Source organism: Geotrypetes seraphini, chromosome 8 (assembly GCF_902459505.1).
Source record: "Geotrypetes seraphini chromosome 8, aGeoSer1.1, whole genome shotgun sequence".
NCBI lineage: Eukaryota > Metazoa > Chordata > Amphibia > Gymnophiona > Dermophiidae > Geotrypetes > Geotrypetes seraphini.
Genome location: NC_047091.1, coordinates 59,717,383 through 59,744,730, shown reverse-complemented (window position 1 = coordinate 59,744,730; position 27,348 = coordinate 59,717,383). Strand labels below are relative to the sequence as shown.

Below are 27,348 nucleotides of genomic sequence, written 5' to 3'. Positions count from 1 at the left end.
CATTCGTGAGGCTGGAGGAGACGACTTAAGTTGTCTGCCAAGGCATTGTCCTTCCCATGAATGTAGACAGCTTTGAGGAAGGTGTTGTGGAGAATCGCCCAATCCCAGAGCGGAGAGCTTCCTGGCAGAGGGAGGCCGATCCCATGCCCCCCTGCTTGTTGACATAATACATGGCGACCTGGTTGTCCGTGCGAATGAGGACCACCAGGTCGTGAAGCAGATGTTGAAAAGCTTGAAGAGCATTGAAAATCGCCCTGAGTTCCAGAAGATTGATATGGCACAGCCGGTCCGCACTGGTCCAGAAGCCTTGAGTGCGAAGACCATCCAGATGAGCCCCTCATGCATAGGTCGAGGAATCGGTCGTGAGAACCTTTTGGTGGGGAGGAGTGCGAAACGGCAAACCTCTGGATAGATTTGAAGAGATCATCCACCAACGTAGAGACTGCTGAAGAGCAGGAGTGACCTGGATGTGACAAGTCAAAGGATCCGACACCTGCGTCCACTGAGAAGCCAGGATCCACTGAGGAATTCTGAGGTGAAGTCTGGCAAAAGGAGTCACATGAACTGTAGAGGCCATGTGGCCCAGGAGAACCATCATGTGTCTCGCTGAGATGGACTGGCGAGAAGACACTGATTGGCATAGATGAAGCAGAGCATCCAGGCGTTGAGGAGGAAGGAATGCTCTGAGCTGAATTGTATCGAGAACTGCCCCGATGAAGGGGAGAGACTGGGTCGGTTGCAGATGAGACTTCGGGAAGTTGATTTCGAATCCCAGACTCTGCAGGAACCAGATAGTCTGTTGGGTCGCCGAGATGACCCCTGAAGCCGAGGCGGCTTTGAAGAGCCAGTTGTCGAGGTAGGGAAAGACCATGGTTCCGGAGTGCAGCGGCCACCATAACCAGACACTTTGTGAAGACTCTGGGAGACGAGGACAGGCCAAATGGAAGCACTCGATACTGCAGATGCAGATGTCCCACCCGAAATCTGAGGAATTTGCGAGAGGCCGGATGAATGGGAATGTGAGTGTAGGCCTCCTTGAGATCCAGGGAGCATAACCAATTGTTCTGCTCGAGGAGGGGGTAGAGAGAAGCTAGGGTCAGCATGCGAAATCTCTCCTTGACCAGGAACTTGTTGAGAATCCTGAGGTCCAGAATTGGACGCAGGTCACCCGTCTTCTTCGGAACAAGGAAGTACCAGTTGTAAAACCCCCTGTTGTGTTGGTCCACAGGGACTGGCTCGACGGTCCGAAGCCGGAGCAAAGCCGCAGCTTCCTGAAGAAGAAGGGCGGTCTGGGTCAAGTTGGAAGGATACTCTCTTGGAGGATGGTCTGGGGGAACCGATGGAACTGAAGAGAGTATCCTTCCCTGATGATGGTAAGGACCCAAAGGTCGGTGGTAATAGCCATCCATCTATGATAAAAATGATGGAGTCGACCCCCAATTGGAAAGACAGGGGACAGCAGAACGGTGTCGGTTATGCTCCCTACCAGAGAGTCAAAAAGGCTGAGAAGTCTTGGGAACAGCAGAAGGCTGAGGTTTTTGCTGAGACTTCTGCGGGGGTTGTCTCTTCGCCGGCTGCCTCGCAGCAGGCGCCTGCCTGGGAGTGTAACGCCGCTGATAGATCAAGGGCGGATGAGAGGGACGAGACTGAGCAGGCTTAGGCTTGGGACGAAGGATGGACTGGAAAGATTTTTCATGGTCCGACAGCTTCTTCGTCACGGTCTCGATGGACTCATCAAACAAATCCGCACCTGCACACGGGACGTTGGCAAGCCTGTCCTGGAGGTTCGGGTCCATGTCAATGGTTCGAAGCCAGGCCAAGCGACGCATGGCCACGGAACAGGCGCAGCCCGTGCCGATAGCTCAAAGGCATCATAGGAGGATTGCATCAGTTGAAGACGCAGCTGGGACAGTGAGGCGACGACCTCCTCAAATTCAAAACGAGCTTGAGATTTGATGTAAGGTGTAAACTTCCGAAGCACAGGCAGGAAGAACTCCAAATAGGTGGCAAAATGGAAGGTGTAATTGAGAACTCGGGAAGCCATCATCGAGTTCTGGTAGATGCGCCGCCCGAACTTATCCATAGTCCGGCCCTCTCTGCCCGGTGGTACCGAGGCATACACCTGGGACGGATGAGAACGTTTGAGGGAGGACTCGACCAACAGTGACTGATGGGAGAGCTGGGAGCCCTCAAACCCTTTATGATGCACCGTGCGGTACCTGGCATCCAGTTTGCCAGGAACGGCAGGAATAGAGTACAGTGTTTCAAAATATCGCATGAAGGTTTGGTCGAGGAGCTTATGTAAAGGCAGGCAAAGAGACTCAGAAGGAGGATGAGGCAGATGCATGGTATCCAGGTATTCCTTGGAGTATCGGGAACCCGAGTCCAAGGTGATGTCGAGATCATCCGCCATCTGCCTCAGAAAAGATGAAAAAGACAACTGGTCCGCCAGCACAGGCCTGTGGGACGGACTGGATGAAGTCGACGCCTCCGGATCCAAGGAGACTTGGGATCGACAAGGAGAGAAAGAGCCGTAGGCATCCTCGTACTCCGGGCCCGGAGGAGGGGAGACATCCGAAGACGAATACCCCACACGAGGAAGTTTCTTTTGAGGCGAGACTGTAGAATGCCTAGAGGAATGCCTCGAAGAATGCCTGGAATGATGCCCCTCCCTGTGTCTCGAAGGAGATCTGGACCGGCGATGTCTAGATGGTTCCCCAGAGGCCTCCAAGGAATAGATGGGGCTGGAGGCCGTAGAGTGAAGAGGAGGATGGGCCGCTGCCTCCCGAGCTGCATTCCATGGGTCGAGAGAGGGTCTGGCCTGGAAAGGACTGCGGAAGAACTCCTCCTGACGACGCCCAGGGCTTCGACCACCCGAAGGCACATCCCAAACTTCTTCGCCCTGAACGGGGACTGGTTCCAGAGGCGGCATGTCACTAAACGAAGCACGCCTCGATGAACTGGTGGCCAAGCGCCGCTCCTCCTCCCCGAGCAGCGAGAGCGAGGGGGAGGAGGAGGGGGAGGAGGAGGGGGCGGCTCGCCCCCCCGAGGAGGGACTTCCTGCCCAGACTGGATCGTGGCAAGCCACTTGGGCCCCATGGTAGTCATTATATCAATGAATTGGGCCTCCATGATCGACCGAAGCGAAGCTGACAAAGGGGGAGACGCACTCGAAGTGGGACCTCCTGAACGGTCTTCGCGGTCCCGAGTGGTTGAGTGCTTAGCCTTAGAAGCTTTCGGCACTTTAATAACCACTGGGAGAATGGTCTGAGGAGGTACCTGATCTGAGACCGAAGCAGGCACCGGAGCAGGAGGCGGGGGTCGAAGCCGGGACGAAGGAGGCCGGCTTCAAAAGACCCAATGCAGCAGGAGCAGAAGGCGACTTCGCAGGTACAGGCGAGAAGTGCTGGTCGAAGTCGAAGGTTCTTTAGCAGCTTCCATCTTGAACATCGACTCCCACAGGAAACAGCGATGCTTAAAAGCACGTGCTGTTAAGAGTGGAACAAGGCCGGCACGATTTCGGGAGATGTTCCAGACCAAGACACTGCAGACAGCGTCGATGCGGGTCCATCAGCGAAATCGCGCGCTGGCACTTGATGCACTCGGTAATCGGCCGGGACATAGGCCGAAAAAGCTCCGCCGCTAGATCGAAGGAGCGGGGCCTGAGCCACGCAGCCGACCCGGTCGAATCTCCGGAAGAAATTAAAAAAAAAAAAATAAACGATAGAATGAAAACACACGATTGAGAAAAATAACTCAAAACTGCGGCACTAGAAGGCAAGAACACGGGTTCACCCAGCGCAGAGAGTTGAAGCAAACTTCTCAGCTCCGCGGAAAGAAAAGAACTGAGGAGACACGCCTGGCTCATCGGGCGGGAAGGCACTCACGCATGCGTGGTGCAGGCATCTCGAAACTTCTGAAGTTTCTTCAAGCAAGTATGCTTGTGAGACGTCTGCATCGGGGCTCTGTCGGATGACATCACCCACTAGTGAGAATACCTGCCTGCTTGTCCTGGGATAAGTGTTTGAAATTCTGAGGCTTCATACAAAGTCCTGGTGGGTAGAGGGAAATAACCCATTGGTCTCATAATAAAGTGGGATTGTACAAGAATATGAACATTATGGACCTAAATATGCACTAATCACTCTTAAATATCAAAGTAAAATATAAGTATTAATAGTGCAGTACACGGTTGTTTTGCTTTGAACTCACAATAGAGGTGAGGTGATGGGGAAAGAACTGCTCAGATGGATTCACTATGACTGGGGCCCAGATTGAACTAGAGCTGTGCACAGGAACAGTGTGATGCAGATTAAAGAAGAAGTTGAGGATTAAGAAAGGGCAGTCAAAAGGAAAAAGTGTTATGCTATATAGCTTGTGGTGCATATGAATTAGAGAGGTGGTGGTTGTTTGGGGGTGAGGGTCGTTTTGTTTGTTTCTTTGAGTTTGTGGGGAGGTAGAATTGACAAGTTGTGTTTACAAAATAATTTGGGCAATTAGCTACAAAAAAAAATCTAATCTTTAATTTCCCCTCCTTTCTCCACCGCCCCCCCCCCTCCATACCCACCCAGGTTGAAGGCACCCTCCACTTGTTCATCTTGGCCAAACTGCTCCATGATAGGAGGTGTTTAAAGGTCCTTTGAGACCTGGCACTTCCCTGAAGAAACTACTGTGCAAGATGCCAGTTTGAATAGGCTTGAGGACTTGAACTCTTTGATTCAATGTTTTTTTTCGTAAACCAGCTCTGCAATTGGAAGACTAAGACAGACAAATGATGATCTACAGCCACCTTCTGGTTTTTACTTTTTCCTTGCTTTTTCAGGAATGTCACAAACTAATGTAAATATTAGGAATCAACCTTTCCCGTCTAGTAGAATGTTTTACAAGTTCAGCCCCGTGACCCAGGCTTTTTTTTTTTTTTGCTAACACATACAGTGAGATTTTAAAAGGTAATCTTGAGCAGAAATTGACAAAATTAAAAGTACACATCCAGAACCACAGACCCAGAATCGGTTGTGTTTGCAAAATAACTTCTTGATGGAGAACTTTATTGTTGCAATGATTAACACTACAGTTATTCCTACATAATGTAAAAAATTAAGATTTGGTTTTCTATTACATCTGAATTATACCAAGTACTTAAATCACATGTTTTTTACCTCCCAAAATTTGTTTCAAAATGTATTAAAGGTGTGCTAGGATTTTGGTATTGCCTGGTTATTTAGTACCTCTAACTCTGGTTTTGGTAACACTATTTGAAGCACACTGAGCTAAAAATGTGGAACTAAACCAATTTTCAGCCTGGTATGTGTTTGTGGGGGAGGAGGGTAGAACTGGCTCAGGACATCTACAACAATAAGTTGAGACCAGTGTCTCGCAAACTTTGTGAAGCCACATCCGGAAGGGCATAGACATTGATGCATCATGTCAGTGCATCCGCGAAGGCTCTCCAGATGGGGCTATGAGCTGCCAGGCATGCTGCACGATGCCAGGGAGATACACTGCCTGCCTCCCTACAGGCTGTGCCTCTCACTGTGAGGCACAACCTGTAGGCAGTCCCCAGCGTCTCCTCCCCAGCATCTCATGGCATACCTGGAATCTTGGGTAGCGCATTTTGCAATACACTGTTGTAGACAATTTGAATGTGCTATACCTCCAGTCTAGGTGAAGTTTCATGTATTTAATTAGTGTAGATATCCTACAAACTACTTTTTTTTTTGGGGGGGGGGGAAGGTAGGGGGTATAACAAAGCTTTTAAATGTGTTTATATGCTCTTTTATTAGTTACAGCAGCAGCTACGGCACTGGAAATCCCAACAGCGGACTCTGTCTCTGGCAGTGTTAAAGTTTAAAAATCCACCTCTTCGACAGTGCTTTCAACGCCTAACTCATCTCACCTTGGGGTTCTGTATCCCCAACCCTATATGTCATGTCTGTCTCTCTACCCATTAGATTGTCCCTACTCAGAAGAACTTAGTCTGTTAAATGTCAAACTGTACAATGCTGCATATGCCTTTCAGTGCTATATAAGTAGTAGCAGCAGTGGCTATAGTAACTAGTGATGTGGGAGAAACTAGGATTGTGACAGTATGAGGTGGGTGGGGTTAATATTATGACATAAGCAGGTTAAGCTGGCTTCAATAGCAGTGCCACACGGACCATTGGATATTTTAGAAAGTGATTTGTGCATCACTGTAAGTAACTTGCCTGCTCATTTTTTACTGGAATTGGGATTCAGCGTGCTACAGCAAGTGTTTAGTTGTTTTTTTCTTGTGCCACTCATGGATTTCTGGAGTTGGTGGTAGGACAGTTCAGACTACAAATCCAGCATAGGCTGAGCAGGGTTACCAGTTGCTGCAAACCTTTCTAGCACAACCTTTTATGAAATGCAGACCTTAGTGAGAAATAGTCCTTATTGTTTCTTTTATAAAAAGCACTCTGGTACAAAACACTATTCTTTAGCAAGGACATAGGAGTCTGTGAATCACCCAGGTTATGAGCTGCTTGCAGAAGGCTGTGTCTCACATTGTTCAGCTCCTCCACCAGTAGAGTAAAGTGCCCTCTTTAGTTTTTCCTTCTGCCAAGGAGCTGAGAAAGTGTGTTCTGATCTCTGACCCATTTTATTATTTTCAGGCTTAAGTGCCTATGTGAGAAAAGGCACTGCCCACAAGATGAGTAAGACTCTGAGAGACTTTGAGTAAAGTAAGCAATATGATTTATTTACATTTTGGGCCCAAAATGGGTGCCCTCTGCACAGAAATTGGTAGTACATTCATTGAATTTATAGTCTGTACAATCTTTAGTTGGTTCCTCCTGCCTGTCTGCTCATTGGGTAGAGCAGTACAGTTTACAAACTCCCAAATCCTTCACACCTACTTCCTGTCTCTCCACCCCTTATTTTGATCATATTTACAGCTGCCCATATTTGGGCACTGTTCCCTCCTTTCATCTCCTCTGTGTTATTCTGCAATAATTAACACCATTAGAAAATATTTGTATTTTCATTTCTCACACCTAGATGTCCCCAATTTGGGACAACTGTGCCAGCGAGAGAACACAGATTTCACAAGGGCTGGCTGCAGCTTGCAGGGTAACCGCCAGGTGTATCTACTGAGTTGGCCTGTTTTTTTTGCATTTTGGAAGCTTGGGGACTGTTCCCCAGGGAGCTAGCTCATCTTTTGATTTATCACAGGCTGTGGTGCCCCTGTTAGTCTCTTTCGGCTTTGAGCAGGCTGTGTTCTTTTTCACACACCTCTCCCCCTGTCATGACACAAGGATCTGTGGGGGTTGAGTTCAGTTGATGCCGGACCGACTGGCAGCCCAAAGCTCTCCAATTTTGTATCGCTTCTGACAGGAACTGAGGTAGAAAGTCTCCAGTCAGGCTGCAGAAAAAGCTGACACAGGCAGGTACCAGCACAGTATAGTGAGTACAGCCCATTGCTTCCTGTGAGGTGAGGGGGGGGGGGGGAAGGGTCTAGGGTCCCTATCTCCAAAATCCCTGTCTCTTAATTTTTTTAACTTCAGGGCAACCCCTATGGGCTGTTTTTGGCATGAATTTTCTGGTGGTGGTTGCCATCTTGGATTTTAATCTTTTTTTCTAAAGCTTCCATCTGCCTGGAAACCCCTTTGTTTGGCTCAAAATCAACTGGGAAAGATGCCACCACGTGTTCTGCTCCCATATGCTAGTTTTGTGTTATATGGTTGGACAGGGAGGTGTGGGAGCCTTGGGCCTAGTTGATTCTGAGGCCTCTAGGGTTGGGTGGTAGGGAAGAAATCCCTTCTAATAATCCCAAACAGTGAATATGCAAAACACAAGTATATGGGCATGGCAGAGCTCAAGAGAAGACAGTCTGAGGTCTGGCAGGAGTCTATGGGGCCTCATGGTCAAGGGCTTACCTTGGATTTCATTAAATCTCCAGTGGAAAGCTTATTTGATGGGTCTGAGATGCTCTGCACTGCCTGTGGGCAGGCCAGCATTGGACTGGGGACTGAGTCCTCTACAAGCGACCTCTCTGCTGCTAAGGAATCCAGCTCCAAGCCTGAGTGACCAGGAAGATGAGGATGGAGACCAGACTCAATGCCTTTATTATACCAGAGTGCAGTTTCTTGTCTGGAGCACTCCAGTTCCATTTCAGGGACTGGAAGCCAGAAGGCAATAGTCCTACTCGACCAAAGAGAAGATCCCTCTGTGTGGTGGCTTTTCAAGTCTGCTACTCTGCCTCATGTTATGGATGCACTCAAGGAATTAAAGCTGGAACCTCACAGTGCACAGTCATAAGTGGCGCAAATGCTCAGACTACCTTTTTTTTTTCCCTGCACAGCAGGACATCACTTTGCTAGTCACTGAGCAATGGGAGTGTCTGGAAGACTCCCTTAGGATACGCAGGACAATATCCAAGCTTTAGCCTAAGCCGCTGGAATTTCAATAGCTGTTTAGTTAGCCAAGTAACAAAAGCGGTCTCCCTAGTAAGGGATGTGTGATGTTAAAGGATACACTAGACCGCAACATGAACGTGGTATTTAGGGGGCAATCTGAGGCTCTAGCTTTGGGGATCAAAGCAGCAGCAGCCTTGTTTGTGGCATACCTGGTTGCGGTAGAGGAGGACACATGTCACCAGCTGATACTGGAGGGGGTAGATTATGTGGTGAATGCTCTCTATGATATCGGAATCATGAGAAAGGAGTCGGTGAATGTCGTTTCTGCCTGTAGGATGCGCTGGAGCAAACACTGGCCAGACAATTCAGCTTCCAAGGCTACCTTAAACAGACTGCTTTTTAAAGGGTAGATGCTATTTGGAAAGGGCATAGATGACATTATGGCCAGAGCGACGAATCGCTGTCCTAAGTCTCTGTCAGACAGCAGACCTTGCTGACCCACCGGGGGAGGGGTTGAGGCAGCCTGTGTTTTGTTTGGCATTTTAGTGCCTTCCTCAGAATTCTTTTTTTTTTTAATTCTTTGTTCATTTTAAATCTTACATCAAGTGTACAAATAATAAAACATTTGATATTAAATACATCACTTGAATTTCTTTCTAATATAACATCAAATATATAAATTTATTCCCTTCCCACCCACCCCTTTCCTTTAACATTTAATCAAAAATATACAATATAAATATTCTTTTTCTTAAACCCATTTGCAAATATACTTTCACTAGAAAATGGTGTCTATTCATTACAATAAGTTGTCAATGGCCCCCGGATCTTTTAAAATTTATTATAATACCTTTTTTGAGTAGCAATTTTGCTTTCCATTTTATAAATGTGACACGAATTCCACCAGAAGGTATAATTTAATCTACTGCAGTTTTTCCAATTACTTGTGATATTTTGAATTCTATAAATAAAAACATCTATATGAAAATCAATAATTGGAAAAAACATAAAAAGTATTTAAAGAGCTGTACTTACTACCTTTTGAACCCACTCATCTTGAGATGGTATGTGTCCACTTGTGAAGAAGTGCAGCCTGCTCCTATCCTCACCAAGCCAGCCTGAACATCATTGGGAACTCTTCTCACACTCTGAAAGGACTGCTGTCTTACTGCCCTGGAGGTCAGAGAAGCCACCACCCAGCCTCCCTCAATCTCAAGGCCATAACACGCTGATACCTTTGGCTGATCCTCTGGCAACTAAAGCTTCACCTGACCCAGATTCTTCACCAGCTTTTCTACCAGTTTCTCTATCTTCCCCCAAAGAGAAGGCATCTGCAAAAGGGCAATTTACTGAGCCATGTCATGTAGGTTGCATCTACTGCCTAGTTATGAAGGCATAGCTACCTCTGGGCTACTACCATCAATGTGATTGACAGGATCAACCCCTTCCACTGGCCAAGGCCCTATAGCAACTCCTGCCAGCTGGCCTAGCGAGCTAGGGTCCATGGGATGAAGCTTAGGCCAGGAGACTGAGAAGTATTCCTAGCTCCTCTGGGGTAAGGATCTTGGTCTGAACTCTAAGAGCAATAATGGTCCAGGGATGCAGGTCATGGAGGAGGATCAAGCCTACCTCACCTACTTACTGCATCAACTCAAACTTACCATCTGCTGGATGTAGAGTTACTGAAGGATTCTAGCAAGCACTAGCCCTTATACCGCATGTCACTGAAAAAGTTCACATTCTCTACTCTTATTTGCTGGGCAAGAGGGGACACAACCTATTGTTGCAGACTCTTCTAGTTGGATGATATGGAATATTCTTTTACAAAACAAAATTTTCTGATTTCTTTAAATTCATCTGTGTTCATTTATTTAAGGCACAGGGACATTTTGCTTAGTTTTATTACATAATACACAACTGTTTAATTCAGGAACTTTGCCTAGTTTACTATGCCACATCATCCACTAGCCTGGGGCAGCTATTAATATATCCTTAAGAGTTCCTCTTTCAAGAAGAAAAGAACATTTTTTACAGATTCAGATAACTTTATGTAGCCTAAAAAAGAGATGCGATTCTTACTTTGCTCCTGGACTGGGCATATGTTGCAATGACCTCCCCAGCTAAATAGACTGGCATCCGTTGTGAGAATCACCCACAGTTATTCTAAGGGGCATGCCCTGTGATAACAAATGTAGATGGAGCCACCAATTCATACTGCAGCATGATGCTGGAGTCCATGGGAGAATCATTTGAAGGGAGTCCATTTGTGGGGACCACTGAGATGGGAGTGCATTCTGGAGAGGACACATGTGAGCCTTTGCCCAATGGACATTTATAGTGGCTGCCATGGAGATAGAGCCATGCAGGCGGTGCTGGCTTGGCCATTATGTCTATTATCTGCATGCCTCTGGAAGATAGATCTGTCCTTCTGCCATTTTGAATAGTATTCCCAGGTGTCCAAGGGAATGGGATGGAACCAGTTGGCTTTTTCAAAAATTCACTATCCAGCCTAGGCTCTGCAAAAATTCCAGTCCTATTTTCAAAATTCTAGAGGGATACATTCCAGACTGGGATTTTAGCACCATCAGTGTCCTGAGCTATGTGCCCTCTAAGCTGAGCACATGAGCAATTATTCATATATTCTAGGAGTGTCGTTCACAAAGGTACTTGTAAATATGGAAACGTTGGCTTTTTTGAAAATTCACTATCCAGCCCAGGATCTGCAAAAATCTCAGTCCTGTCTATCTTCAAAATTCTAGAGGGATAGATTCCAGACTGGAATATTCTCAGCTATGTTCCTTCTAAGCCAGTGGTCTCAAACTCAAACCCTTTACAGGGTCCTCCTTCCCTCAACCAAACATCTCTCTATCTCCCTCTATGAGTCCAACTTTTCACTCTCTGCCCTCTCCCTCTTCCCCAGTGTAACATTTCTCCTTCCCTCCTTTCTATCCTCCCCATCCATCTTGCCCTCTCCATGAGTCCAACATGTTCTGCCTCCTGCACGCTTTCTTTCTGTCCTTGCCTCTTCCCTCGAGTGGCAACCCTCCTTCCCAACCCCCAACCTAACATGCTCTTTCCCCATGTACCATCTCACCCTCCCCTCCAGTGTGTAGCACCTTTCCTTTCGGCCAGGTCCAGCATCACCTCTTCTCCCTTCCTTTAACCTCCTCCTTGTCCAGCAAAACCTTCTCCCTTACCCCCCTGTCCAGCAGTACCCCTTCTCTCTTCCTTCCTCCCGTCTTGTACGCGATCTTGTACACTGGGCAGGAAGAGAGGCTCTGATGCCAGCGTCAGATACGCAAAGGCAGGAGTCCCAGCATACGCAACGGCTGCAGGAAGTTGCAAGTCAGCTGACGCCGGCACTTCTCTTCCTGCCCAGAGTGCGAGATCAGGGACAAGACCGCGGGCCACAAAATAGCAGCTGGGGGGGCCACGAGTTTGAGACCACTGCTCTGAGCACATGAGCAATTGTTCATATATTCTAGGAGTGATGCTTAAACAGTCACTTATAAATATGGAAACTTGTTGGTTTTTAGAACTTGTTGCTTGCATGAGCAAAAATTTGCAGGCACTTGGCCAACCCTTAGAGGGAGTATTGGTCAAGAACAGGTTACTAGAGAGATCAGGAGATACCGGATCACAGGTGTGGAAGGGGGAGGAGAGGGGAGGGCCAGATTAACAATATATTTGGCCTTAGGCAAACTTAACACTTCTCCAGCCATCCCCCTACCAAGGACCTCTCTCCCACCACTATTTCACCTATCAAAATATAGAGAAGCTTAATGGGTGGAGCTTGAGAGCAGCCATGTTACTCAATTCAAAAGGGAAACTTGGTCCTGGATTTCTGGGACCTGAAGTAGGGCTACCAGACATCCAAGAAAACCTAGACATGTTCTCTTTTTTCGAGGACTGTCTGGGTATCCAGATTGTTTTTTAAAAATGGGGGGAATCTGACCAGGTTTAGCCAGCTCTTCTGACTCCCCCACCTACTTCCTCTCTGGGCCCAGCTGCTATAATTGAATCTTTTGGTAACGAGGTAAACCGGTTACCGGCCTGCCCCAGAAGCCACATCTCTGCAGTGACTTTCTGTTCCCGCTTAGGAAGGACTTGCAGAGAGGCAGCTTCCAGGGCAGACCGGTGGTAGCAGGCGTTGCTGCTGCTGGCTGCCTTGAAGATTCAATTACAGCAGCCTTGAAGGGGAGAGGAGGTAGGTGGGGGATTTGAAAGCTATAAGTCATGAGGGGAAGCAGTATTGGAGGAGGGGAGGGGAGAAACAGCATGGAGGGAGGGGGTAGGGATGGTTAGAGAAATATTATTGGAGAAAAAAATCTCTATGACAACTTAATAGCCTCCAAAGCAGCTAAGTTGGACAAACAACTCAGCACTCTGTTATTATCATCCACAGATTACAAAACCTTCAAGAAAGAAATTAAAACCATACTCTTCAAAAAACACGTTAAACCTATCCAGCACAATCCTAACCCAACATTCAACACTCTATAAACCCTTAGTACTCTCTAATTTTTTTCTAATTACCAAACATTATCCAAACCCATAATTATCCCTTAAAATTTTATCTCATCGTTTATTCTATTACTTCAAAGTTGAAATGTAATTCTTGTTTTTAGTTTGGATGTAATCCGCCTTGAACCGCAAGGTAATGGCGGAATAGAAATCACTAATGAAATGTAATGTAATTATGGAGAGTGCTGGAGAAAAGAGCATGGAGTAAAGTAGTGCTGGATGGCTGGAGAAGCATTATGGAGAATGAAGGAGTAAAGTAGAGTTAGGTGGGAGGGAAGAGACAGACAGCAGGAGAGGAGTTTGGAAGGAGAGAAAGAGGGGGAAAGGGGTTGAAAGGGAAAATAGAAAGAAAGAAGCACCCACAGGAGCAGGGGGGTTGGAAGGAGAGAGAGAAGCACTAGAAGAGTACAGAGGATAGGAAAGGGGATCAAGGAAATGGGTGGAGTGTGGATGGGGTCATGTGTTCTTTTTGTCTTCACAAATATGGTAACCCTAGCTTGAAATGCTGGTTTCAGTTGGTGGTATCGGGGATTACAAACAGAACACTGAATTGGGATATAAGTTCAAAAACAGGACTCGCCAAAAAGCCCCTCTCCTGGAACTGGGTATACCTGATAGCTCTGCAGCAGTGAGCTGAGAATCAGGGAAGCTGGGCAAGTAATTTTTTACTTTCCATTGCCTCTGGTACATACCAGAGATTAAGGGTGGACTGCTCAAGTGTGAGATCTAAGGGTAATGTGTACAAGATATAAATTTACACAGTTTAAAAGTGGAAAAAGGTTCATAAATAGGAAAAGCAAATACAGTATTTAGCTGTTTTTGGTTTTGTTAATGCTATTGGGGTAGTTTTCAAGGAATTTTTCAAGGAAAATTTCTTAAACTGAAAAATTCACATAGGATGTGCACAGGCAGTGGCGTACCTAGCATATGTGACACCCGGGGCCCATCATTTTTTGACACCCCCCATCTGTATGAAAACATGATTTTTAGTAACAATCTACACATCACACATGAGTACTTAGGAAAAGGCAGCATCTTACATACTCAAATGAGCAGTACAACATCAATACACCTATTGTAAAACTAAACAAGCCAGACTAGTACAGATCAATCCTGCAGTCAATCATAACAAAAACCCATGTCTTTCGAACACACAGAACACAGAAAACACCTTAACCTAGTATGGAATATGTAATCACAAACTAACCCCCTCCCTCTTTTACAAAACTGTAGTGTGGATTTTAGCCATGGAGGTAACAGCTCTGACACTCATAGAATTCTGAGCATCAGAGCTGCTACCACCAAAGCTGGCGCTAAAAAACGATCCACAGTTTTGTAAAAGGGGGGATAAAATAGAACTACATAGACAAAGGTTAAATTGAACCAACAAGAAGCTGGACTCTGCATACAATGCAACACCACAGAAACAGTGACACATGTCTCCTAAAGCAATAAATAAATAGAAAATTTTTTTCTACCTTTGCCTTCTGTGGTTTCTGCTTTCCTCATCTTCTTGCAACTCTCTTCCTTCTATCCACTGTCTCTCTTCCCCTTTATGGCATCTTCTCTCCTTCTATGCCCCTTCCAGAAACTGTATGCCTCCCCCTTCCATCTCTCCTTTCACCCCCATTGGTCTGGCATCTCTCTCCTCTCCTTCCCTCTCCCACACCTCTCCTTTGCAATCCCTTTCCCTTTTTTCCCATTTTCCTTTTCAATTTATTTTCTGCATCTGTCTAGATTACGTTCTTACAACCCTCTCATCAATTTCCTTTTTTACTGTCTACCTAAAGTTTGCCACCTCTTTCCCTCACCCCCTCCAGTGTTTCCCTAACTCAATCCTTTTCCCCCATCATGTGCCCTTTTATTTATTCCCTCCTTCCATCATGTACCCTCTTTCTCTAACCCAGGGGTGTCCAATGTCGGTCCTCGAGGGCCGCAGTCCAGTCGGGTTTTCAGGATTTCCCCAATGAATATACATGAGGTCTATTTGCATGCACTGCTTTCATTGTATGCTAATAGATCTCATGCATATTCATTGGGGAAATCCTGAAAACCCGACTGGATTGCGGCCCTCGAGGACCGACATTGGACACCCCTGCTCTAACCCTTCCATCTAGTACCTTCTCCTCTGTCTACTTCCATCCAGTGTCTGCTCCCCTTTCTCTCCTCCCATTTCCTTCCTGCATTTGCTCCCTTATCTCTCCCATCTGCACTTCCATCCAGCATAGGCTCCCCACTACCATCCAATGTCTGCCCTTTCTCTCTCCATCCACCCCTCTTCAATCACCATCTGCCCCCTTTCTTTCCCTCCAATATCCTTTCCCTTTATGTCTCTCCCCTTTCTCTGTACATCAATTCCATCAGAACCACCCTGCCCCTTCTTTCCCTTCACCACTCTTCCATTCCAGCAATCCTGCTCCTTTCTCTCCCTTCATGCAGCAAGGTCCCGTGATGAGTGTAGCTGCTGGCTGCCAGTCCACCCCACTCCAACGTACTTGCTCTGGAGCGGACTCAGCAGCCGAATGCTGGAAGGTCCTGCGATGACTCGTCTGCCGGCTCTGCTCTGGAAGAAGTAAGTTACGTCAGAGGAGGTAGACCCGGCAGACGCAGGGAGTTGCGGCAAAGTCCCACAATGACTACATCAGCCGGGTCCACCCACTTCGACCTAACTTACTTCTTCTGGTGCAGAGCTGGCAGACGAGTCATTACGGGACCTTCATGCACCTCAGCGCGGCTGCCGACTCTGTTGCAGAGAAAGTAAGTCAGAGGTAATGTGACCATTTATTTTTTTCATCAAAAGGGGACATCTATTAATTGACCGTGTATCCTTTCTTTCTTTCTTCACTCAGGCCCAACAATTGTCCCTTTCTATTCCCTCCCATGTCCAGTGTCCCCCAGTGCCTCCTTCCTGTGTCCATAGTGCCCCCAGTGCCTCCGTCCAGTGTCCTTAGTGCCCCCATTGTCTCCGTCCTGTGTCCTTAGTGCCTCCTTAGTGTCCCCCAATGCCTTCCAGATTTTGTCCACCCAAGCCGGCCTGCCTGCCTGCCTACCTACCTAGATCCATTCCCTCCCTGCCGCGCTAAAACCAGCCAGCTTGCCTGCCTACATCCTTCCCTCCCTGCCGCAGGAAAAAAAAAGCCTCTCTCCTTTCTTTCCCCCGGTCCGCACCGCTGCAGTCTTACCTCCCCACTGCTAATCACCGACAAGAAGTCTTCTTTCTGACATCAATTCTGATGTTGGAGAGGATGTTCTGGGCCAGCCAGGCAGTGATTGGCTGGCCCGGAACGTCCTCACTGATGTCAGAATTGACGTTGAAAAAAAGACTTCTTGTCGGCGATTAGCAGCAGCTGTGGGGAGGTAAGACTGCAGCGTCATGGACCGGGGGAAAGGAAGGGAGGGAGTCTTTTTATTTTTCCGCGGCAGAGGGGGACAGGAAGCAATCGCTTGTCCCGTTGTCACGCGCACAGCTTCGGGACACTGTCCCTGAAAACAGGACATTTCGGCGTCCCGAAGCTGTGTGTGGGGTCAACGGGACAGGGGGTCTAAAAATGGGACGTATGGTCACCTTAGTCAGAGGGGTCCACCGGCAGCCGCGCTGAGGTGCAGGTCCAGTTGCACAGTAGGGCAGGAGGACCCGGACCTGGCCGGCTGTTCACCCCCCCAAGGCATGCACCTGGTACACCACTGTTACTGGGTCAGACCAAAGGTCCATCTAGCCCAGGGGTCTCAAAGTCCCTCCTTGAGGGCCGCAATCCAGTCGGGTTTTCAGGATTTCCCCAAGGAATATGCATTGAAAGCAGTAAATGCATATTGATCTCATGCATATTCCTTGGGGAAATCCTGAAAACCCGACTGGATTGTGATCCCGACTTTGAGATCCCTGATCTAGCCTGTGTTCACGGTGGCTAATCCAAGTCACCAGTACCTGGCAAAAAAACTCAAAATGCTATAGTGAGAAACAAATATGCAAAACCGAAGGTGAAAACAAGTATTAGCTTAAATATGTGCCTTTCAAAAATTCAAGTGCAGACAGTTTTGCATATATTTATAGGCACAGAACAACGAAGGTGTGCTTGCAGATCTGTTTTATTGTCTGGACATGTACACTTACCGCAAAAACCTTTGCAATAAATGTACTGTGTAAATGAAATACAAAGATCCAAATTCTTTAAAAAGAAATCCCCTTATAATATTTGGGACATAGCTAAAGTATAACTGAAATGGAACACAGGAAATCAAAAGGGGATCCTTGTTTTAACTCCTGAGGACCTCACAGATCCTGCTCACCCCCGTCCAGCGGGATCTATGAGGTTCGCAGGAATTAAAATGAGGATCCATTCAGTGAGCAAGATCTATGAGGCCATGCGCTTTTAGTTCTGTGGGGTTCGTAAGATCTTTTTTTTTTCAGTTTTAAGGGATGTATTTTTAGTTTAGTTTTGTTTGCCAAAATATTTCTGTTTTCGAGCTGGATCTGGTATTATATCACTGCGAGATCCTCTTTTTAACTTTGCTGTCTTCTTTTCTATTGGTGGTTGGGATTGCACAAGTCTCACCCTAGTTCTCCCTTGTGTTGTGTCCAGCTTTTCTGCATCCCACTGTCCCACATGCTTTCTACCTGGAGGCCCTGCGGATCCCGTAGAGCTAAAGCGCATGGCCTTGAAAAGAAAGCAGCCGTGACGTGGAGTCCGCAGATATCCTCATTTTAACTCCCATGTACCTCATGGATCCCGCTCTCCCCTGAAGTGAGCAGATCTGTGGGATCGGCAAGGTCTGCATTTTACCTAGTCCTGCTCCTCCTTCCTGTGACTAAAGCCTGCCACAGTCTCAGCACTGGGAAGATCTTGGAGAGCTGTAATGGGCTAAACTGTGAAAAATATCCATCCTTCTGACTTTGAGAGAGGTGATATAGAACTTTTTAGAATCCTGAAAAAAAAAATCCAGATAGTTAGCAATCTTAGCAGCCTGAGCACAGCTGGCAAGGCCTCCTAAACTTTTGGGCCCGAGGCAAGTGCCTAGTTTACCTAATCCGGGTCTAGAGCGCCAATACACAAAGCTGACTCGGGATTCCTTGAGCTGACCCTGCAGAGCGTTAAGAGCTATGGCAAACTGTGGCCCTGGCGAGGCATGAGCTTTTTTTCTCTCTCCTTCCTCCAGGCAGGCAACCCCTGAAGGAAAGTTGGTTTTTTTTTTTTTTTTTTGGGGGGGGCGTTCTAGGCGGCCAGTGTAGCTTTGAATTCCCACTGCTGCCGCCAAGGACCCCAGGGAGAAGACGCTAGCTCGGGAGACTTCGGCTCGAGACAACGATACCTCGTGCCGGATTCGACCTCTTCGACGTCCACGTGACGCGGTCCTTCTCGGGCGTCCCCCTATGACGCAGCGCCTTGGTTTGCGTCGCGTCCCGCTTCAAATGAGGTAGCTTCCTGCTTCTGGCAGGGCGGTTGGTGGCCGGGGGGAAGGACGTTACGTCAGGGGAGGGGGCGGGACGCGGCGCAGGAAAACTCCGGGGTCGGTCGCGGGCAACGTGCGTGAGTTGTTGCTGTCGGTGACCTGAAAGGCAAAAGTTTGAAGGTAGGGGCAGGAGGCAGTTCGAGTAGAAGGGAAGGGACGCCGGAGCGCGGGGGCGCGCGCGGGGGGGGGGGGGGGGGTTGAAGAGAGACGGTGGAAGAGAAAGGGGTGATGCTACACCGCAGGGGAGGGGAGTCGAGCCTCGGTACGGGTGCCGAGAGCAGCCAAACGCCTGGGACTTGGTAGCTCTGGGTTGTCTTCTCCTTCGAGTCTCTCCCTGCCGCTAGAGCGATCCTGAATCATTGTTTGTTTTCGTTTAAAGGCATGCAACTAACAGTGCTGTACACATAAACAGTCCAATGCTATAGGAAGATTACGCTCCAGCAAAGTTTTAACATAAATTGATTCCAGGTTTGTTTGGTGTTTTTACTCTTTATTTAGTAATTTAGCAAATGATGATAGGTAAAGACTAACATGATGACCCATCCAATCTGTCTAGACGGGCAGCCAGGGTTGTACCTGTAACTGTTTGGATCAACACCCACATCCCTCCTCCTTATCTTTAAGGTTGTAATTCATGGTGTAGCCTTTCTGCCTCTAAGACTTTTTTTCCATTTAAATTCTTTTAAAGTATGATTGTTATTTAAGATTTCCTTACAATCCTGAACTTGTCAGGTTGTAGCCCCTTTCTACCAGCAGATGGAGATAGAACTACTGTAACAGTTTCTCAAAATGGCAATCCTGAACATGGCAGGCTTTATCCCCTTTCTACCAGCAGATGCAGACAAAAATATCAGTTTTTCTAAATGACATCACAGGTTGTGCGCCTGGTCCCAAGAAGAGAATGACACGGAGATGAAGTTTGTCCCCATTGCCACAGGTTCTGTCCCCGTCCTGTCCTTGTGAGCTCTGTCTCCATTTGCACAAGCCTCAACACTTATGATTTTATATTTAAATATTTTTATTAAAGTTTAAAAAGGGACAATATTTTGTACAACTGTTTATAAATCACAAATAGAGCTTTCCATTTTGATCTGGGTTTGGTGCAGCCTTCCCAAATATTTAGCTACCTATGTTTTTTTACATCAGCTGGGAAGGGTACAGAAGAGAACCTACACTATGTAGTCAATGAACAGGAAAATAGGTGTCTATTAAATGTTGAAAATGTTCTTTGATGCCAGCAATAATATATGAGTCTTGCAGTAACAGTAAGAGGCTTGACCAGCTGGGCACATGATGGAAGGATGTGCTGACTATCCAGCGGATTAAACTCATTGAAATAGCAGCTTAATAATATCAGCAGACTGGATTCTGCAGGTCTTAAACAAGCTTGCTTTATTGTGATTTAAAACAAAGAAATAAAATAGACTTACAATTCTGTAGATCTTAAGGATTTCAGCTCTCTTCCAATCCATCCTTTTATTTCAGTTAAGGTATCCTTGTAAGTGTTTGATTGCCTTGAACAATGTGAAATATGTTTGGGTTTTTGTTTTATTGACTCATCACAGCTGCAATTTTTTTCCTTGAGGGGGAAAGGGTCAGTTCCAAGTTAATTTTCAATAGTATCTCTGTCTGTGATGTAATTCAGGGTAACAGTTATAATCTGAGTATTCGTTCTGCACTTTTCCTTGAAGGACTCTGATCTTTTGTTTTCTTTCTTTTCCTAGAAATATTCTACTTGGTCTCTCCACTTGTAGGCTAACTTGTTTACATATGATTTAAGTGATTGTAAATTTTTTTCCTTATTTTGTAGACTCTGTATACTTTTTCCACAAATAAATTTTCTTTGTAATTTATTATTGAAAAGCAAATTTAGAAAAGCGCAGTAGTAAAAATTCCTACTGCAGATCTCCTCTATCCTAACTTTGACAGTATAAATTGTGTAAATTGAAACAATTTTTCCTCCCACTCGTATAAAAAAAATCAAACTAAAGCAAAACCAGGCCCTGTATTATAAAGGAAGTGTGTGCTGGTTTGAACACATATCCCAGCAGATGCCCAGTTATCTGTGGTGGAGCATCTACTAATCGCCTGCCTTTTTTTGTGTTGCAGTTTCTGATTAGTCTAGAGTGCATACATTATGGCCCGTACAAAGCAGACTGCTCGTAAATCCACAGGTGGAAAAGCCCCACGCAAGCAGCTAGCCACGAAGGCAGCGCGGAAGAGCGCTCCATCCACTGGCGGTGTGAAGAAGCCTCATCGTTACAGGTATACGCATGAAAAGCTATTCAAAATACCTAGCATGTGGAACTAAAGCATACATAGTTTAAGCTTTCACCATTCAGATAGCAATATCTGTGTGTTTTATACATGCAGTCCCCGGGTTAAGAATGAGTTAGGTTTTTAAAGCTGTTCTTAAGTTAGATTATTATTTAATTCTGAACTTGTAGATTTTAAGATTCTTGCTGCTTACCTCTGCTCCCAGCTGACAAAAGGACCAATTGTCCCTATCATGCAAAACCACACACTGTTCTTAATGTGGCCATGCATCATTCCTGAATCTGCTACAAGAGAAATGTAGTAGTCTGTGCCATTGGAAATACTGCTCAGTGAAATCAAATGAAGCCGCAACCATGTTCTTAAGTTCGAGTCGTACTTAAGTCGGGCATCTGTAACTCAGGGACTGCCTTTATAAAGATTCTGCTGTTACTATTCAACCAGAGGTGCTTTCAGAAAGCTACAAGACAATGCAGGTATCAGAATATGCAATTCAAGTCTGTGCTAATATCTTACGCAGACAGCAGAGGGTGCAGCCATTCTACTTCAGTGAATTGCTTACTGATATCCAGATGCTGGTAATGGTAGTTAATATATGTCTACTTATAATTGTAGAATTATTGGAGATTACTTTTGTGCTCTTCTTTAATCTTTTAGGATATGAGAGGTGTTTGGGTGTAAGATCAATGTATGGAGAGTGGTTGGTTGTATGATAAAAAGGAGAATGAAGATCTATTTTTACTGCAGCTTAGTAAAAGTTCTCTTTGGGAGCTAAAGCCAGGTTCTCCCACTCAGCAGTGGCAGCATAACTAGGACAGAGAATCTTTTGTCTGCAAAAACACTACTTGATTGACAAGCAGGGGAAAATTATATGCACTAGTGGGTGAGATGATAAGACAATACCGACACTGACCCTCTGTCTTGGAGCTCAGATTAGAAAATCTTCCTGAGCGCACATCAGTTCCCATGCAGTAGCTTGCCTTCCTGCTCCCCTCTCAATATGGTTTTTGTCTTTGAATGGATATAGATCTTGCATTTTCTCCTCTGGCACTGCCTTAACAAATTGCCCTCCAAAGTCTATGAGACAAGATGCATGGAAGACCAGAAGCAAAAGGGCACCCCTCCCCATCATACAAAGAAACAAGGGATGAAAACACAGCTGCTCCTACAGAGGGGGAGGCTCATGTCTAGCACAGCAATGGTCAGTCCAAGCTTCCAGCTGGCCCTGACAACTATGCACGACACATTCCTCAGCTTTGGGGTTCCTTCCACACATGGCTTAGTTGTCTTTGTGTAATGTAGTTTCTTTGTAGACAGAAGGATAGATCAGATACACAAATCCACCTTTCATCCCCTAGTCAGCCCCTAAGCTCATGTCAGATTGAGAGCAGTGGGAGGGTGAGATGCAGTGTCAGAACTGATGCACATGTTTAGAAAGATTTCATGATTTTTCTGAGCTCAGAGAACAGGGTCAATTTTGGTGCCTTTGAATGATGTCACCTGCTAATGTGGCTGATTAATCTTGCTGTCTGTGTTGAGCTTCCATTACAGGTAACCAGCCTTGTTCTTGATTTTTTTTTTCCCCTCTTTTTTTTGACAGACCTGGCACTGTAGCTTTGCGCGAGATCCGCAGATACCAGAAATCAACAGAGCTGCTGATCCGTAAACTTCCCTTCCAGCGTCTTGTGCGAGAAATTGCTCAGGACTTTAAGACAGACCTTCGTTTCCAGAGTGCTGCTATCGGAGCCCTGCAGGTATGTGCGTTCAAGTCATGCCACTATCCTAAACATAAACCTAATTAATCTTTAGCAGGACACTGAGCGACCCTGCAAATTATTCTATAGAGCATTGTGTATATCGACAGCAACATTTAACTTTAATTTACTACTACTATTAATTATTTCTATAGTGCTACCAGACGCACGCAGCATTGTACAGAGTCACAAAGAGTAAGAAAGAGAGTAAAATCTAAACAGGCAAGATAGACAAACAAGATGTCATGGATAGAGTTACGGGAAACGGTTAATCAGCTGGCTGGGTTGGAGGGCAGAGGAGTAGGATTAAGGATTAAAAGCTATATCAAAAAGGTCTAAACAGGCAAGACAGACAAACACTTATATCATTAAACAACAAAGTACATATGTAAAATAGCCATTAAAGCAAATAAAACTATACCATTAACTTTATTAGACTCTCTTTGTATTGTATGATCATAAGCTTCCCAAAGTGGTGTACTAAATTAAAACCATATTACATATAACAGAACAGCTGTCTCCTTGAGCTTCTTTGGGCTTTCAGTTCAGTCAGAACCAGGGCTGGGACTTGGCACTAGGAGTCTTCACTGCCTAGGATCCCCTCTATCTTTATACAGTATTTCCTAGCTCAGCTATCTCTATTGCAGTCCTGAGCCAACTGGGCTGCTTCTGAAAGCATGGGATCTAAATCAGCCACTAGATGTCAGCGTTGCATGAAAAATGTTACACCATCACTGCAGCCCTTTGCTATCTTGAAACTCTGCAAGCGTGGGATCTAAATCAACCACTAGATGTCAGCATTGCATGATGAATGTTATGCCATCCTTGCAGCCCTTTGCTATCTTGGAAGCCCTTTTATTTTGCTGAAAATGGAGTACTGCAGGACACACTCAACATTTTGCGGTAACTTTTAAATTTGTGTATGCTAACTGCACTAAAAATTTTTTGAGGAGGCATATCAGGCAGAGAGCGGGTATTCTTGCGCTAACCAGTTAGCATACAGATAATGCAGGAGCCCTTACTGCCTATAAAATGGGTGAAGATAAGTATTCACATGGTAATTTAATGTAAAAATTGGATATATAAGGGCAAAGGCCTAATTTTACCACAGTTCAATAAAAGGACCCATTGGAAGCTAAAACCAGGTTCTTCCATACAGCAGTGGCAGCATAGCATGCACTTAGTTTCTAGAAGGTTGTCTTTGGGGACAATGATAATAGGATGTAAAACTTCCTTAGTTGTCCTTCAGCTTTAAAAGTCCTGTAAGCTGTTCCTTATCCAGATTCCCACAGGCAGAACACTCACTTTTAGTATATAAATGTATGTAAATAACGAAATGGAATGCTCTGCACATCTCCAGTTTACAATTTATTCAGTCTTGATTCAGTTCCCTTCCCAAGCAATTTAAGCAGTTTATAAACATCAAAATCCATAGAAACATGACATCAGATAAAGGCCAAATGGCACATCCAATCTGCCCATTCACAGCATCCACTATTTCTTCCTCTCACTAAGAGATCCCATGTGCCTGTCCCATCTTTCTTTGTCTCCACCACCTCTACCAGAAGACTACTCCACACATCCACCACCCTTTGTGTAATAAAGTATTCCTTAGATATTCTCACCTCTTAATTTCATCCTATGCCCTCTTATTACGGAGCTTTCTTTCAAATGAAAGAGACTCGCCTCATGTGCATTTATGCCACATAGGTACTTAAACATCTCTATCATATTTCCCCTCTCCAACCTTTCCTCCAAAATATACATATTGAGATTTTAAGTCTGTGCCCTTATGCCTTATGAAGGCCACTGATCATTTTAGTAACCTTCCTCTGAACCGACTCCATCCTCTTTATGGGCTAGATGCACAAAACACGGTTGTTAAGACTGTGTGAGTCACTGTTGGCTGACTCTGAAACTGCAACTGATGTTCCAACAAGTTTCCATGCAAATGATTTGCATGGAGGCTCGCCAGAATTCCATCTGATCAGTCGCTGTGAGAGCGACTGAGAGAGTGACTGACACATGCTCAGAGCCAGTTTGGAGAAGCCTGTACAGCTGAGTAGCAGGGGAAGCCCCAAAGCAGCCTCCTGTCACTCAGCTGTTGGGGCTTTTTTTTTTTTTTTTAATATAATGGCACAGGATTGGCTGGAGGGGCCGACTTCCTCCTGCTGCGGGCCCCTGCCTATCCGAACTAACCCTCCCCCAATTGAAGATTAGCAGGAGGGATGCCCACTCCCTCCTACTGCAGCAGCGACCTCCCCCTGCTGAACTTACCCCTGCCAGCCCCCCACCTGCCAATTGATTCCTCCCCGCCAGCCCTCCCAACCAATCCCTCCCCTCCTTTGCTCCCCTTCATTAAAAAAAATTAGCAGGAGGAAAGCCCACTCCCTTTTGCCACTGGATGCCACTCAAACCCCCACACCCCTCTCAAACCTCCCCTTTAACTTGTAATTTGATGTCAGCAGGAGGGTGTCCAGTCTCTCCTGCTCCACAGGCCACCACTGCAAAATGGCAGGCCTTCCTCTCCTGGTGCATTCTGGGATGCACGAGGAGGGGCCTAAAGCCCTGATTGACTCAGACAGAGTTCTGGGATACAGAGGGAGGTGCCTTAAGCATCTGAACCAATTTGGGCCTTAGAACCTTCCCCGTCCATCCCAGGATGCATCAGGAAGGGGAAGGCCCACCATCTTGCAGTAGCGGCCTGCTGTCATCAAATTACAAGGTATGTGGGAGGGCAGGGGGCATCCGGTGGTAAGAGAGAGTTTAGCAATGATTGTTAGACAATTGCTGACTTTGCATCTGGTCCTATATCTTTTTGAAGGTGTGGTGTCCAGAATTGCACACAATATTCTAAATGAGGTCTCATCAAAGTCTTATACAGAGACATCAATACCTCCTTTTTCCTACTGGCTCTACCTCTCCATATACACACTAGCATCCTTCTAGCTTTTGCTGTCTCTTCAACCTGTTTGACTTCCTTAAAATCATCACATACAATCACACATAAGTCCTGCTCCTCTTTTGTGCACAAAAGTTCTTCACCTCCTAAACTGTATCGTTCCCTTGGGTTTTTGCAGCCCAAATGTATTGCATTTATTAGCATTTGAATCTTTGTTGCCAAATTTCAGACCATTCTTCAAGCTTTGCAAGGTCCTTCTTCATCTTGTTCACACCATCAGGGATGTTTACTGATTACATATTTTGGTATCACCCGCAATTCTTACCCAACAGCCCTTCAGCAATATCCCTTACAAAAATATTAAAAAGAACAGGCCCAAGAACCAAACCTTGAGGCACACCACTGATAATGTCCCTTTCCTCAGAGCAATCTCCATTGATCACTACCCTCTGTCGCCTTCCACTCAACCAGTTCCCATATTGAGGGCACTCAGCTTATTTATTAGATGCCTGTCGAAGTCCTTGCTAAAAACTAAATATATCACATCTAGTGCACTCCGTCTATCCAATCCTCTGGTCACCCAGTCAAAGAAATTGATCAGATTAGTCTGACAAGACCTGCTTCTAGTGAATCCTTGTTGCTTTAGGCCCTGTATTCCAGAAACTGCACTATTCATTTCCATTGATTTACTTACCACAGAAGTCAGATTTACCGGCCTTTAGTTCCCAACTGCTTCCTTACTTCCCTTTTTGTGGAGAGGGACCACATCCACCCTTCTCCAGTCATTAAAAAGGTCAGCCAGCAGAGCCACCAGAACTTCCCTAAGTTCCTTCAGTACCCTCGGATGTACACCATCCGGCACCATCATTTGCTAGAAAAGCACACACAATACTATATCATAATAAAATCAGAAAAATTGCCACAATAGAACAGTATACATGCAATAACCATAACTTAAACAATCATACAACAGGAGTAAAAAGCACTTTTTAAATAATTTGGGACTGTAACAAAGGATTTACCATGTGACCTATAGCTGTTTTCTCTGTTCTTACAAACAGGATTTTCTGTCTAACCCTCCCCCCCAATCCTCCCACTTAACACTTATTCTATTTGTGTTTCTTTGACAGGAAGCCAGTGAAGCTTACCTGGTGGGTCTCTTCGAAGACACCAACCTCTGTGCCATCCATGCCAAGAGAGTCACTATTATGCCCAAGGACATCCAACTGGCTCGCCGTATCCGTGGAGAACGAGCTTAGGTTCTGGCTCGATTTGAAGAAGTTGTCTATCCCCCCTCCACCCCCATTCTATTCCAATGGACTGGCTTTTTCTTATTCTTTCTTTAGAGTCTTAGGACCTGAAAAGTGTAAAATTAGTAATGTAGCTATGTTGTTCCATGAATGGAAGTGTCAAGAAATCCTATATTAGAAAGGAAAAGTCAGATAATTTAAACTTGGATTATTTTATTTTCTTTTTATTTTGTTAATAAGATCTATTTTTTTCTTAACAACATCAAATAAAAACAGACAAAAAAAGGGAGAACAGTTTTTTACAACGGCTGATTTTGTACACAAAACAAGTAAATCAAGAATCAAAAGTTTTAAACCCTTGTCTTATTTATATATATATATATATTTTTTTTTATTTTTTTTTCCTTTTCCCATCATGTAAAGATATATTGATAAAAATTACTATGCATTATTTTTTAATTTGTTTTCCTTTGTTGTGTAGGAGAGGAGAGTTTTGCCAATACTTTTTTTTCCTGTTTGTTTGCTTGTGTTGGATGTTTAGAAGCTGATATTTGTAGTTTTCAGATTTTTTGCAAATAAGGTGGTAATAAACAAGTAAAAAAAACCCACATAATGTGTAATCCTGTAAGAAATTATGAATTCTTACTAGTCTTTAAGCCCGTTACATTAACGGGTTCTAGAATATGTCTGTCTATCTTTCTTTCTTTCTGTCTCTCTCCCTCCCGCTGTCTGTCTTTCTATCTGTGTCTCTCCCTGCCCCCTATGCAGCAGCATTTCTATCCCCCCCACTTCCCTGTGCAGTAGCCAAGCAAAATTTGATA

At 45.5% G+C, this 27,348-nt stretch overlaps 1 protein-coding gene across 4 annotated transcripts in view; it reads left to right on the top strand.

The window, feature by feature from the left end:
• LOC117364675 (histone H3.3A) overlaps positions 1 to 27,133 on the top strand; it is a 41,861-nt gene extending 14,728 nt beyond the window's left edge. The window contains exons 1-5 of one of the 4 annotated variants that reach the window (XM_033954137.1): positions 18,324 to 18,467; positions 18,727 to 18,815; positions 20,457 to 20,612; positions 22,222 to 22,375; positions 26,408 to 27,133. In XM_033954137.1, the coding sequence (XP_033810028.1) occupies positions 20,485 to 20,612; positions 22,222 to 22,375; positions 26,408 to 26,536 (411 nt within the window). In that variant the 5' untranslated portion in view covers positions 18,324 to 18,467; positions 18,727 to 18,815; positions 20,457 to 20,484 and the 3' untranslated portion in view covers positions 26,537 to 27,133. Of the gene's footprint in view, positions 1 to 4,571; positions 5,206 to 18,323; positions 18,468 to 18,726; positions 18,816 to 20,456; positions 20,613 to 22,221; positions 22,376 to 26,407 lie in introns of those variants that run through there. The other 3 variants (XM_033954138.1, XM_033954136.1, XR_004540294.1) reach the window with 3 other exon arrangements.
• Positions 27,134 to 27,348: the final 215 nt, after the last annotated feature.